At 41.1% G+C, this 14,770-nt stretch overlaps 1 protein-coding gene across 2 annotated transcripts in view; it reads right to left on the reverse strand.

Moving 5' to 3' along the window:
* Positions 1 to 10,597: 10,597 nt before the first annotated feature.
* Positions 10,598 to 14,770, reverse strand: part of LOC137326362 (rho GTPase-activating protein 11A-like) — an 86,119-nt gene continuing 81,946 nt past the window's right edge. For both annotated transcript variants that reach the window (XM_067991368.1, XM_067991367.1), the window contains exon 13: positions 10,598 to 13,341. In XM_067991368.1, coding sequence (XP_067847469.1) covers positions 11,579 to 13,341 — 1,763 coding nt within the window. In that variant the 3' untranslated portion in view covers positions 10,598 to 11,578. The remainder of the gene's footprint in view (positions 13,342 to 14,770) is intronic.

A 14,770-nucleotide genomic window follows, 5' to 3' on the forward strand; every position in this document is an offset into this window, starting at 1 on the left:
TCCTCATAACTAAAGCCTCTCACCCTTGGTATTATATTGGTAAATCTTTTCTGTATCTTCTTGGTACCTTGACATACTTTCTAAAATAGGGCACCCAAAACTGGACACAATATTTTAACTGAAGCCTAACCAATGATTTCTACAATTTTAGTATTACCTCTTTGTTTTTGTACTCTATCCCATTGTATATAAAACCTAGGATTCCATAAACTTTTAGCTTTATCAACTTGTCTTCCCACTTTTAAAGATTTATGTATCTGAACTCCTAAGTCTCTGCTTTTATACTCCTTTTGAAGTTTTACCATTCACTATACATTTCCTCTCCTTATACTTCCTCCCAAAGTATTTAGCATCTAGGATTAAATTTCATCCAACATATGTCTAATTTATTAACCTGTCTGTCCTCATAAAATTACTTACCATCCTCATCATAGTTTACCATGCTTCTTATTTTTATGTAATTTGCTAATTTCGATATAGGGCCCCATATACCCATATGTCCTGTCCACAAAAAGCAGGACAAATCCATTCCGGCCAGTTACCGCCCCATCAGTCTACACTCAATCATCAGCAAAGTGATGGAAGGTATCGTCGACAGTGCTATCAAGCGGCACTTACTCACCAATAACCTGCTCACCAATGCTTAGTTTGGATTCGGCCAGGACCACTCGGCTCCAGACCTCATTACAGCCTTGGTCCAAACATGGACAAAAGAGCTGAATTCCAGAGGTGAGGTGAGAGTGACTGCCCTTGACATCAAGGCAGCATTTGACCGAGTGTGGCACCAAGGAGCCCTAGTAAAAATTGAAATCAATGGGAATCAGGGGGAAAATTCTCCAGTGGCTGGAGCCATACCTAGCACAAAGGGAGATGGTAGTGGTTGTTGGAGGCCAATCATCTCAGCCCCAGGACATTGCTGCAGGAGTTCCTCAGGGCAGTGTCCTAGGCCCAACCATCTTCAGCTGCTTCATCAATGACCTTCCCTCCATCATAAGGTCAGAAATGGGGATGTTCGCTGATGATTGCACAGTGTTCAGTTCCATTCGCAACAACCTCAGATAATGAAGCAGTCCGTGCCCGCATGCAGCAAGACCTGGACAACATCCAGGCTTGGGCTGATAAGTGGCAAGTAACATTCGCGCCAGACAAGTGTTTGTGTTGGGTCCTGCTTCTATTCATCAAGCCTTGTTGTGGACATTGAAGGCCATGTCAAACACTGCACTGGAGATGACAGCTTGGATGGTGGAGCCTGCGAACCACATGTGCAGTATCCTGCTGTATGGCTTTCTAATGCTGCATGGTATGTGAGACAGCTCTAAAGACATCTGCAACAGTGGCCCTCACGTCAGAGTCCTTAAGGACAATCAGGCTTTTCCTAAATGTGCCAGAGTGAAATGGGCTATCTTTTCTAGCGTCAACAGGTTTGGGGAATCAGGTAGAGAGAAGCGTGAGGCAGGGTTTCGCTGTTCTCTGCTGTCATGCTTTTCAGTAGCCATAGTGAAAGTGCCCAGAAGTAGGAACATGGCTGGGATGGACACACCTGATGGTGCTATACCTCAGATAGGATACCAGAAAGCATACAGGCCCAGGATAGCCACACAGCAGAAAATCCACCTTGGCACTTAGTTCCTGTGAGGTGGTGGCCACTCCAATCCCAAGAGCACCTCCTATTGCAGCAGTATGACATCGCCATTTCCAGCATTAGCCATTTTCGTAGCTCTGCCTAGCCAATTTAGTATCAAATTATAGTCACATTTGTACTGTACATTCACACCTACTTAGATCTGAATTGACACAGTTAAGACATTTCAACCTCTCGTAAGATACCAGAAAGGAGCAAATTTCATTCTATTAGTCTTGGATGGATTTAAACTGATTTCCAGAGAGGAGGGTTTAATCACCGTGCCAGTTAATCACCATTATTGACATCATTGGAAAGTTGAAGGAAATAATCATATTCTGGGATTGTTTCCTTGCCTTTTGAAAGTATAGGAACATACTGTGGGACTCTTTGATGATTATTTGATGGTTGGCAGCTAGTCTCTGGGACAAAGCAATTGCAGGCAGGTGAAAATCACGACTAGGAAAGCACTTGTTCCAATTTGAGGTCAAGCAGAGGGAAATACTCGTCTCATCTTAGAAATCAGAAAGCAACCAAAATATGTAACACCGTCTTGATAGCCTGAATGAAATAACATTATTCCATTTTATAAAAGGATAACTTAGGAGAACCTCGCCAGATAATTGGTGAAACAATGGGCTTCATTTTAGCACCCGCTCTCGGGTGCGTTCCTGGTGGGGGGGCTCCGAAAATCGGGGAATCCCGGAGCGGTCGGGAGCCCGGCTCCAACCCACCCACTTCCGGGTTCCCCACAGACGCGCCGACGTGCGCGCGCAGCCCCCTCATGTGGGAATCCCACAGGCAATTAAAGCCGGCGGGGTGCCACTTGAAAGTATTTATTGTGCTATTTCAGGTCTTCAACTGACCTGATTAAGGGAATATGTGAGATGGGGTGGGATTTTATAGACAACTGGGACTGTTTCCCATACTGGGGGAAACACTCCTAGTTCAAATGGACGTGTTGCAGCTATCAGCATGTGGCAGCTGCAAAGGTCCATTTGACAGGTGGTGGGGGGCGACCCTCACTCATTGCAGGAGGCCACTCTGTCACTTGGGACAAAGTTTGGCCTCCACCACCCTCCTCCTGACAAGAAAATTCACCAACTTGCACACTTACCCCGGGGTCCAGAGACATGTACCTACCTTGCGGACCCCCTCAAATGTACATCTTCCGGATGGGGGCCGCCGTAGCTGCAGTCATGACCTCCTCAGAGGGCGAACAGCATCACCAGTCTCACCAGCCTCGCCGGCCACGCCGTCTACCTCTGACACGTGGAGCGCCACAACAGACTGCTGTGACACATCCACCTGCACAGCAGGAGGGAGGGCAACCGCAGAGAGAGATACGTCGCAGAGGGCACTACCCTCGCCACAGGGTCCACAGACCGAGGCTTAGCTTCCTGGACCTCTCTGAGCAGCAGTGCACACGGAGGCTCAGAGTCACTCAACATGTAGTCGTGAACATCTGCAGCCTCCTTCATGCTGAGCTGCTCCCGGTTGGCCCGAGCACCATCTTCTTACTTGTCGCTGTCAAAGTCACCATTGCCCTCAACAACTTCTCCTCCGCATCCTTCCAGGGTGCCACCGGGGACATCGCCGACATCTCTCAGTCGTCTGCACAAAAGAGCCCTGCAAATACACCTACACCCACTCTGCAGTGACACAATGGGTGGCATCAGTTGTGGGTCTTCATTGTGATCCTCAGGAAAGGGCATTATTGCACAAACCAGACAAGATTCGCAAAGACATGGCAGTAGTGGTGCCAATATAATATGTAATGTGAGTTGGTCAGAAATTAAATATAAGTAAAAACCATAACAAACCCTCAAACACCCTTGTGCATCACCTTCATGCTCACGACACGTTTGCCTTACGCTGCCTACTGCACATATGTGATGCATGCCCTGTGGCTGCAGCACAGGTAGTGGCATGTTGAGTGAGGCTGACCGTGAAAGAGATGCACGAGAGGGTGAGTATGAGATAGAGCCATGAGATTGTATGAGGATTGGGTTGAGTGGTAGTGGCGGGATGAGTACTGGCGAGGTGAGTAAGTGCAGGTAAGATGAGGATGAGGTTTGAGTGGGTATGAGGGGTGATGTGACAGAGTAGTGTTGGCAGTGCAGAAGGAGATGTGGGGTGGGGGCGGTGATGTGGCAGACGGAGTGTAGGGGAATGAGTAAGTGTACTCACTTTGGCTGACCTACTTAGGTCATTGGAGCGCCTCCTGCACTGTATGCAGGTGGGCAATATGTTGGTGGTGCAGGTGACCTCCTCTGCCACCTCGAGCCAGGCCTTCCTGGTGGCAGAGGCAGGCCGCTTCCTCCCGCCCGCCGGGGGGGGGGGGGAAGATCTCTGTCCTCCCACTCCTCCTCACCCCATCTAATGATACCTGGAGTGAGGCATCATTAAACTGGGAGCAGCCTTCCCCCTGGGCTGCTCCATGCTGTATTTTTTCCTATTTGTTGCAGCATCTGTCAGTGGAGGACTGCCCCTTTAAATAGAGCTGCTCCAGCTGACAGAGCTTACCGCGCATGCGCAGTCCACCCAACGCGCAGATCAGCAGTGGGGAACCCGGAAGACCAGGTAAGTGGATCCAATTAGGCTGCGATCGCGTGGGGGGCAGACTGATTTCGCCTGACGCATTACCCACGCACCCAATAGCCCCCCTGCCGCGAACCCGCAGCCCTGGTAACATCGAGCCATGTCTCTGAATCCACAAAAGTCTTTTTAGATTGAGAATATATATCTTGACCATGGCTCTATGTCAGGTGTCAGTGATGAAACGTCTCATTGACCTATGAACTATCCTAGGTGTTCTGTTATTCAAATTTCCCTTAAAGGGCATCAGTGTAATGTAAAAGTGGATGGTCCCTACCTACATTAAAATTGGAGTCTGAGGCCTGACAGCAGTTCTTGGAACTTGTTGAAATTGAGACTTTATCATAAAAGAATGTGGTCTTGCCCTGGAGCCCTACAACTGACATCAAGGCATTTGGAATTTCTAAGTTGAGTATGGTGTTAGGACCCAATATGAATGATGCAGTCTAGTTCTTCCCTAAGTACCAGCACTAGGCATCAGCGTAGAGACTGATTGTTTGGTATTTAATGCTTTCTTCAAGGCGCTTAGTTTTAAGATCCCTGAAAGGAGACAGATGCTTTGAGGACAATCTGAACTCAGAATCCAATAGAGCCCTCCATGGACATGTTTTCATTGGACAGATCTCTATGCCAGGATAAAAGATCCCATGGCACTATTCAAAGAGCAAGGGAGTTCTCCCAGTTTCCTGACCAATATTTATCCATCAACCAACATCACTAAAAAGAGATTGTCCAGTCACTATCTCATTGCTGTTTGTGGAACCTTGCTGTGCGCAATTTGGCTGCCTCATTTCTCTACATTACAATGGTGACTATATTTCGAAAAGTATTTTATTGGCGGTAAAGTGCTTTGGGACACTCTGAGGTCATGAAAGATGCTATATAAATGCAAATTCTTTAATAACAAAATCGCTGAAGTCCATTTCTTTGATCTCTCCTGAAAACAGTATCAGAACTGGCATAAATCATGGTTTAGTGGGAGGTAACATACTGTGTAACAATGTGCTGTAATACAGAGCAACAAAAAGTGACCTAATTTCTAGGAATTCCCATGCAGTGAATTCCTGTGCACTTGTGCACCTTCTAATGACCTGTGGAGGGAAAGTAACTATGAAAAGTGTATGAACCACAAACTGAAAAAATATTTTTTTTTAAGAACCAGAAACATTCTGATGGAGTAGAGGTTCAGGCTGAAGTTTCCTGGTATTCCCTTTTTAAAATCCAATTAAGGTTCTTTCTCTCTTCAATTCATTCTGCACTTAGGGGAAAAACACATTTGAGCAAATGTTTGGTAAATATCTGTCCACTGTCTACAAGTTCAATAATTTGAAAGCTTTCATTTCACAAAAGTGGCCTTTTTGATCTATACTGGTACAGTCTGGCTTTCTGCTGAATATACCTCCACAGTACAAATTGTGCCTTTATAGACCTGGCATCTTTGCATACTCTTCAAAACTCCAGGACTGCTTAAACTCCTATATGCAGAAGATCTGAAGTAAGTACTTGCCACATTTCTAATGCATGACAATGGGAAACAGACTAAAATACGAAGACAAGAGTACAAAAGGTTCATGGACAGAAAAGAAATAACTACCTTCACATGAAAACTCTGGTGATAGTCAAGGATCAAACAGATTTTTGAAAAACCCGTTAATATGAAGGGTATGCAAGAGCTACCTATCCATGGGTTCTTTATGTGTTGTATGCAAAGGTAGTCATCGGAGAAGTAGCTCAGTTTTAGAAGTGTTAAGGAAATCTCAATTCTGTCTTGGCTACTGATTTCTAATTTTAGAGACTGGAAAACTAATCGATGAACTCTTCCTTCTCGGTGCTGATGAAAGAAAATCACTAGGCAGGAACCAAATAAAATGAGAGGAAGAGCTATATTTGACAATACTGTATTTACAGGAATCCATATCTTTGGCACTAAGATTGGGAAAGAAGGAGAGATGAAGCAAAGATTGAGAAATTTTCAAAAATGCCCAAATGTTTGATACATGCAATGGCTAAACCCAATGCCATGTGTGTGGAAGGCATAAGCTGAAGAATAACAACATATCATTGCCATTTATTTCATCGGGATGTCTAAAGAATAGAAAGAAATACATCGAAAATGGCAACAAATAACATTGCTTAGATGTTCAGATGGTATGTAGTCAAAAAAATTACATTTGATGATAAGTCATTATGACAATTTATGGGAAAATATATAATAAGCTCTACTTTTCTTAAATTATTTTTATAGGTCGAGGTGCTCAAAATTGGAACCTCTCAGAAAAGTACCTAATATCTGTACTAAACTTGGACAGCACAGCTGGCACCACATTTTTAAAAAATGAACAAAATAGCAAACACATGTTTTTGAATTCAAATATTCTTGGAACAAAAAAAAACTTGAATAACCCTTTTCTTCTCATGCACTCAACCCCCACCCCATAAAAAATACTGAATAAGCAAGATCAGTAATGACCTCCTACATCAACGTGGAATACACACTTTAGAGATAGTCAACACCATTATTTAAAGGTATACCATGTGCGATGGATAGGCTAGTTATTAAATCATGAAAAACACAGGAATGCTATTTTTGAGGCTGAGTGAAGTGAACTTGTCTTTCATTTTGCAGTATCCAGGCTTCCAATTAGCTAACTTCAATTTTTATGACCATTAAAGAAAAGAACTTGTATTTATATATTGCCTTTCACAACCTCAGGACATCTCAAAGCACTTTATGGCCAATGAAGTACTTTTGAAGTGTAGTTACTGTTGTAAAGTAAGCTACCTGGCAGCACAGAAAGGTCTCCCCAATAACAATGTGATAATGACCAGATAATCTGTTTTTATTAGTGATGTTGGTTGAGGGATAAATATTGGCCAGGACACCAGCAAGAACTCCTTTGCTTTTCTTCAAATAGTGCCATGGGATCTTTTATGTTCACCAGAGGGCAGACGGTTTAACGTCTCATCTGAAAGACAGCACCTCTGACAGTGCAGCACTCCCTCCATACTACACCAAAGTGTCAGCTTAGATTTTGTGCTCAAGTCTCTGGAGTGGGACTTGAACCCACGACCTTCTGACTCAGAGGAAAGAGTGCTACCAACTAAGCCATGGTTTACAGGCATAACATGATGGTAAATAATCCACAGAGGATCCTATGTCATTGTAATTAATTTGGGAATTTTATGACTATTTACAGTTTAAAGCAACATTTTGTTTTATAAGTGATAAGTAGATAATTATATACACATAATGAGCAGGACCACACCATCAATTCTTAAGTACAGAAGGAAGATCTTAAGCCAGCCATGTGAGGCATCTTCAACATAAGAATATTTCATGTGATTGACCTTAAGAACAATATGAAATGAAAAAAAAGAAAAAATTGCGTTTATATCCCAAAGTGCTTTATAGCCAATGAAGTACTTTTGAAGTGTAGCCACTGTTGTACCATAGGAAACGCGGCAGCCAATTTGCCGCACAGCAAGGTCCCACAAACAGCAATGTGATAAATGATCAGATCGTCGTCACCAGAGAGAACTCCCCTGCTCGTCTTCAAAATAGCACCATGGGATCTTTTACATTCACCTGAGGCCTCGGTTTAACGTCTCATCAGAAAGTCGGCACCTCTGACAGTGCAGTACTTCTCAGTGCTGCACTGTAGTGTCAGCTTATTCAGAAAAGACCATTCCAAACCAGCCACTGACTATGCACACAGCAAAGTTTCTCTTTCTTCATAAACTGCCTCTATCTCCCAAAGGTTGTGTTTAATGCTCAACTCATTAGCATAAAACCCTGAACCCTTTCTTTCAATAGCACTTTATTCTTTATTTTTGCATTTTTTTCTCTAGACATGGTCTCCTACTCTTGATCAGCCATGAACGTTTGCTCATATACATTCCCCTTAATGCCATACCCTCCCCTCCAAATGTAGTTTAAGTGAATTGCAATTATGCTTTCATATTTTGTGGAAACAGCATAGCTCATCTGGTTATGTGGAACCACCCTTCCTGTATAATTTCCTTCACCCAGTAAGTCTTCCTAGTCATCTATAAATTAACTATTGGTAAAGCACTTTAGGCTAGCCTGAGGATGTTATAAGTTGCTATATAAAATGCAAATTCTTTATTTCTAGTCAGATCTCCCCTGTTCACAAGTTTACTGCCGCCCTTGAACTCTCTGCTTTATATTTACCGACCATACTTTGTATTTTAGTTCCTCAGACCTGTCGATTACATCATTTGTCTTTATATGTAATATCATTGATTCAACTTCCCTCCTCTTCATTAGTTTATCAGTCTTATATCCCTTACACTGAGCCCTTGAATGTGATATATAATCTTATTACCATCCTCATCTCACTTTTCAGTCCCCTTTGACAGGTCTATTACAGATCTGCATAATAGCAAATGCACTTCAAAGTGCTGTGATATGAGATGTGAACTGCCATATAAATGTAATTTCTTAAAAATCTAATTACATCCTGTCCTTCCACTGCTTGCATCATTTCATCTTTGTTATCACTACTTCATTTGCTGTTCTTACCTTCTTCTCATTTTGGGTATTAGTCTTCACAGTCCTCACTGACCATCTCCACCTAAGAATCCAGTACTATGCACCTGTTTAAGGTCTCCACAGCATTGCCCTCTAAGGATGTACTTGTTGCAGCCTCAAGCCGCTTCTGGTTATCTTACAAACCTTTCACTCTTAAATTCAGTTTTGTGATTCAGCTATGTTAAGCTCTTCCAGCTGTATGCATTTGCAAACAATTTCTGGGATTTCCTTAATTTGTATCCCTCTTTTTTGCACAAGTCTGATTATGCACATTCTCCATTCACTGCCGTGTAATCTTGGTTCTCAGAATTAATTATTTCAATTAGCTGATTCTCTTAAGCAAATACTTTCTTTTTTAGTTAATTCTTTTAATAGCGCTGCCACCAATGCAGCCCCAACCTTCATTGTTAGCACTGTAACTTAAAGGAGTAGCACTACTGCCTTAATAATAGCAGAGAACCACCTCAAGAGATGGTATTTCAATGCTCTCCTGAGGCACTTAGTATAAGGAAATGCTGTTTCACAACAGCCCATACACCCTAATATATACCTACTTCAGAAGCTAGTACCACTGGCAACAAATATAAATGCTGTTGGTGGCTGTTACTTTTGCTGGCCATTGACAGGCTGAGCATTCAGCCCTGTACAAGCTGATGCAGTTTTCTAGCGTTGGCGTGTAGAGACCTTCTGCAAACAGCCAGAACAAGAAGTCACAATTCAGGACTTTTAATTGATTATGCATGCCTTTGATGTTGCCATGGGTATCATACTAGCTGCTTATAATACCCTCTACCAACTAGCATACAAAATGTTGCTTGGATACAAGAATCAATTACAACAATATTCTTATTTGTTTGGTGCTATCCATAGAAAAGATAAAGGCCCTTCTGCTGACCTTTTGAACAGACATATGCTGCTAGGTATGAAGAGGAATGAGTTATGAGGAAAGTCAAGAAAATCTTGGACTCTTCATTCTGGAAAGGAGGGGAATGCCAAGGGATGCTTTAGAGAAATAGAAGATAAAAGTAGAAATGATTATTCCTGAGCACTGTTCAAGCTAAACCATAACTGCAGGACATGGGGAAATAGTTTCTGAAGTAGGTATATATTAGGGTGTATGGGCTGTTGTGAAGCAGCATTTCCTTATACAAAGAACACCTGGAATTAGTACAGGCACAAACTTGTGAGACATTCAAGAAGTGGTGACGGGGAGAGGGGTTTCAATGGAGGGATGAGCTAGATGGGCCAAAAGGTCTCCTGCAGCTGCACTTATTTTTGTGATAATTATTTGAAATTCTGACACTAGACTCAATGGAGAATGGACTGGTTCTCATGTTATATGAAGTACAGAGCATCAACAAACAATGCCTGTGTAGTTCATTAGTTCTGATGGAGGTTAGTTTTACAGCTTTAGTTTATAGAAAACCATTACCTGAAAGGCAGGTTCTGTAACTATGTCTAGTGTGAATATCCAGCTGAATGCTAAATGGAGATTACAGGGTCAAGTAAAAAAAATCACCCAAGAATGTTTATTTGGCACTGCATTGTCATATTAAAGCATGCATCTTCAAGATCAGAGATCATTGGCAAATCATTGATTCTTTTCAGAGAATGAAGCATTGCACAATTTGAAACCAAAATATTGGGTATTGTGTAATCTCAGTACAATACCATATTGTGAACAGGTAACACCTTAAACTGGGAATGGATTGCTTATGCATTAACATTTGTACACCAGCTTCAACATCACCTCATAAGTTATTTTGACTATATTGCAGACCTACGTTTAAGTCAAGTACAATATTTTAAAACAACTGCACCACAAATAGAAGAGAATATTTTTTTATTTCAAATTCTGCTCCGCTCAAGCTGTAAACATATACTTGTATGCTCAAAAAATAAATTTAGAGTACGTGAATAATTTCTTACCGTTTACATTTATGCTCTTAAATCAGCCGACAATGATCTCATTGGAATAATTACAGTATTAAGTCAAACCCAACAGGACTGGTAGTAAAAAGTTGAGACATTCAGACAACTTACATATGTATTTCACAATAAAGCACAGTAATCTTAATTTATAGAGTACAACTTGAAATATTCCTGTTCATTTTAAATTAAAAATATAAACTACAGTATGATATACTGTATTAAAAATTACAGTACAAACTAAAGGTGCTTACCAGGACTTCTGGAAGGACAAGAGATTTCAATGTAGTGAGAAATCTTTTTAAATAGAATCAGCATGACAAAACAATTCATTCTAGCCAGTCAACCTGCTATACGTTTGTTAGTACAATTTTGGACACTATTGAGAAGCAGTTGAATTTTTACAATGATTCATTACTTTAAAATCTTTAAATTTAAATTTCAAAAAGGAATTTCAATTTCCCATCATACCACTAAGTTAAATGTTAATAAAGTCTTATGAAGACTCAGTAGTAAATTTAGAAAAGCATCTTTTAAACAAGTTATAGTTATAAGAAAGCTACCAACACAAAATATGACAAAACTATTAGTTGACTAATATCACTCAAAGTAAAGGGCAAGAACTCAGCTTTATAGTTTACACTACACCATAACACATGGAAATACATAGTGATAGAAAATACCCAAGTACAAAAATTGTTCAGCTTTATACATTGGAAAGTAGTTACTTAATTTCAATTTCTATCAAATTCCAGCATGCCAAGTAATTATAACCTGAAAGTCAATGTTGAAGCTAACTTTAGGAGCTCAACTTGTGCAATTAGAAGCATCAAACAGCAGCAATGCAGAATGACAAGAGAATAATCTTTTCCACACATTTAAAGGTCTATGGCTTTAGTTGTGAGTTTTGCTGATGATATAGGGCACTTTGGTGAACCTTTGTAACGATTTTTTTCCTTTTCTGAAACTTTATGCAGCATGGAAGTACAAAAGGATTTTTCTGGAGTTACACATGACATTTTCTCAACAATTACACTATGCTTTGGCAGCACACAATTAACTGAATGGATTCTTGACATTTTCCCATTCGTCAAATCTTCAAAAACTGACTGGTTGATATTCTGATCAAAGGAATTCTTCTGCTGGCTGACTAAAGTCTCTCGCTTAAAGGCAGCAGAATGTTCTACGTGTGTTGCTGGTTTGGTTTTGCAAAATCCTTCAACAGGTAAATTATTTTGTTGTACATCATTTCTGTGCTTACTTTGCTTTGTACTTACATTTTGTGTGGATGCAACTGACTCTATGTCATGCTTTAAGCATGTTTTTGGATTAAAAGACAGAGCACTTTCTTGACTTACTGACTTAACCATTGGAGAGCCAATTGCAAGTTTACATGATCTGGTCCTATTTGCTATTGATTTGTTACTGCCATACAATAATGAATTCATCCTTTTAATAGACTGGCGAACTGGGGTACGCTTGAACTTTAAAGGTGATAGGACAGTTTTGTATTTTGGAGTATGATCATTTAATGAAAGACTATTAAACCGCCGAATATGTTCAACCACTTTTAAGTGACGACCACATTCAGTCTCTGTATCAACTTCTGCCGAAATCTTCCTCAAAGGAACATCCAAAGTAGGAATCTTTGAAGAGAATTCCACATCTGGAGATCCATCTGTAGACAATGAAACGTCATCCCTTTTATTTAAAGTAGGTTCCAATTTATTAGGCAAGAGTACAGACTGGTTCAATTTAAAGGGATGATGTCTACTATCTGTATCTGCAGATTTTGGCACAGTTAAATTCTCTACAGCAATACTATGTTCATCTTGTTCTTTCAATTGTTTGTAATTTGATGGCAGCTGATCAGGAGATGGCTGTCCTGTGAATGTAAATACTGTAACATACTTAAAGGGTGTTGTTTGCTTTTTGTTTAAATTACTATGATCCTCCACTGAAGGTGGAAAAGACATGTTTTTGTCCTGTAGAACCGCAAGTCCATTTATATCTTGCTGATCCAAATTACGAATGCAATTTAGATTATTGCCTATGCCGAGTGTTTTGCTCACGCCTGTTGAGCAGGGATCTATTTTGGCATTTTGAAGCTTTATTTCAGTAACTTGCTGGGATGGCAATTCAAAGCATGACCATTTTTGGTCTGATGGATCTTCAAATGGTTTATCAGGTTTCTGAGGGGTAGCCAAATTTTGAGTCTGCAAGAAAAGCAAGTCACCTTTACCCAAATCATTCACAGTGGAAGGTCTATGGTCTCCAATTAATGAACACAGGTCACTTCCTGATTCTGAAAATGCATTTTTAATTTTCAACACCGTTTCTCCAGTCACAGTGTTTGCATCCTCGCCTAAAGAATCTCTGCTCTTTCTACTATCACTTTTCTGAGCTACACTCTGGCTCTGCAAATCGCCTGGTATGGTGGGTGGTTTTCCAATGACTAGTGCAGGTTCTGATTGATAACTTCTGGAATTTAGGTAACACTCTAATGGGGTTCCCATATCCGCATGGCCACAAACTACTTGGGACTCTGTAGGACTGGCACCATTCCAAGACATTCGATGTGTGTCTTTATTGCACACTGGAGTAAGAAGATTTTCTTCTGATTTACTTATGCATTTCGAACCTGAAAGGAAACAAAGTGAATATAAAACCCAATTTTAACTTAAGATTTACTGGCACAAGGTGGAGCGTTGCAATGTTACTTAAAACTAATTTCAGCAAAAAAACACATACCTTTACATAGAACATGCATCTCAACTATTATGTAGTCCGGACCATGTGCTGTTTTAATGGCCTACTATACTGGAATCTGTATGGTATCATGTATTTATCAGAGCAATTTATTATTGTTTCTATTTGTGAAAGGTAATGCATTATAGCACACCATTAAGGAGATGAAACTAAGATAGGTATGAGACCAGGAGTTCCTTGTTTTGCTGAGTATTTTAAATACACTTCACCATTGAAGGAAAATTCACAATCCATTTGAGAACAATGGGGATTTCCCCTCTTGAAGGAATGAACCTGTTGATTTTCTCCCGAACCATGCATCGTGTTAGTGTAGGAGGATGGATGGACATTATATTCTCAGGCCTTTGCTTATTTGAGCTGACTACTAGGAGGTGCACCACAGCGGTTCAGGGAAAAGTCTCTATTTTGCTCTTCCCTGTGGAGAGGCACTAGCCATACATTCAAAAGCATGAGATAGGCAACTCAATAGCTTGAGAAAAATCAAGCCACTATTCTGGTAGCACATCTAAAAATCAAATAAAAACTAATTAAATACAATCTTTTGGTGTGAAGATGCCGGTGATGGACTGGGGTGTACAAATGTAAGGAATCTTACCACACCAGGTTATAGTCCAACAGTTTTATTTGAAAATCACAAGCTTTCGGAGGCTTTCTCCTTCGTCAGGTGTGTGTGGGATTCCTTGAAAGTTAGCGTATATATAGTCAGAGAACAATGCCTGGTGATTACAGATAATCTTTCCAACTGCCCGTTATCAAGGCAATCAAAGGAATTGAATAGTGTTCAGACAGAGAGACATTAGATACAAGACTACTGAATATACAAACGGCCAGAACCAAAGACAGAGAGAGAGAGAAACATCCGAAAGGAAGAGAGAGAGAATGACCAGTTGTATTAAAAACAGATAACTTTTTTATCGCTGGTGGGGTTACGTGTAGCGTGACATGAACCCAAGATCCCGGTTGAGGCCGTCCTCATGGGTGCGGAACTTGGCTATCAATTTCTGCTCAACGATTTTGCGTTGTCGTGTGTCTCGAAGGCCACCTTGGAGAACGCTTACCCGAAGATCGGTGGCTGAATGTCCTTGACTGCTGAAGTGTTCCCTCACTGGGAGGGAACCCTCCTGTCTGGCGATTGTTGCGCGGTGTCCATTCATCCGTTGTCGCAGTGTCTGCATGGTCTCGCCAATGTACCATGCTCCGGGGCATCCTTTCCTGCAACGTATGAGGTAGACAACGTTGGCCGAGTCACAGGAGTATGAAGCATGTACCTGGTGGGTGGTGTCCTCTTGTGTGATGGTGTT

The sequence above is a fragment of the Heptranchias perlo genome, chromosome 10 (genome assembly GCF_035084215.1).
Source record: "Heptranchias perlo isolate sHepPer1 chromosome 10, sHepPer1.hap1, whole genome shotgun sequence".
NCBI classification, from domain to species: Eukaryota; Metazoa; Chordata; class Chondrichthyes; order Hexanchiformes; family Hexanchidae; genus Heptranchias; species Heptranchias perlo.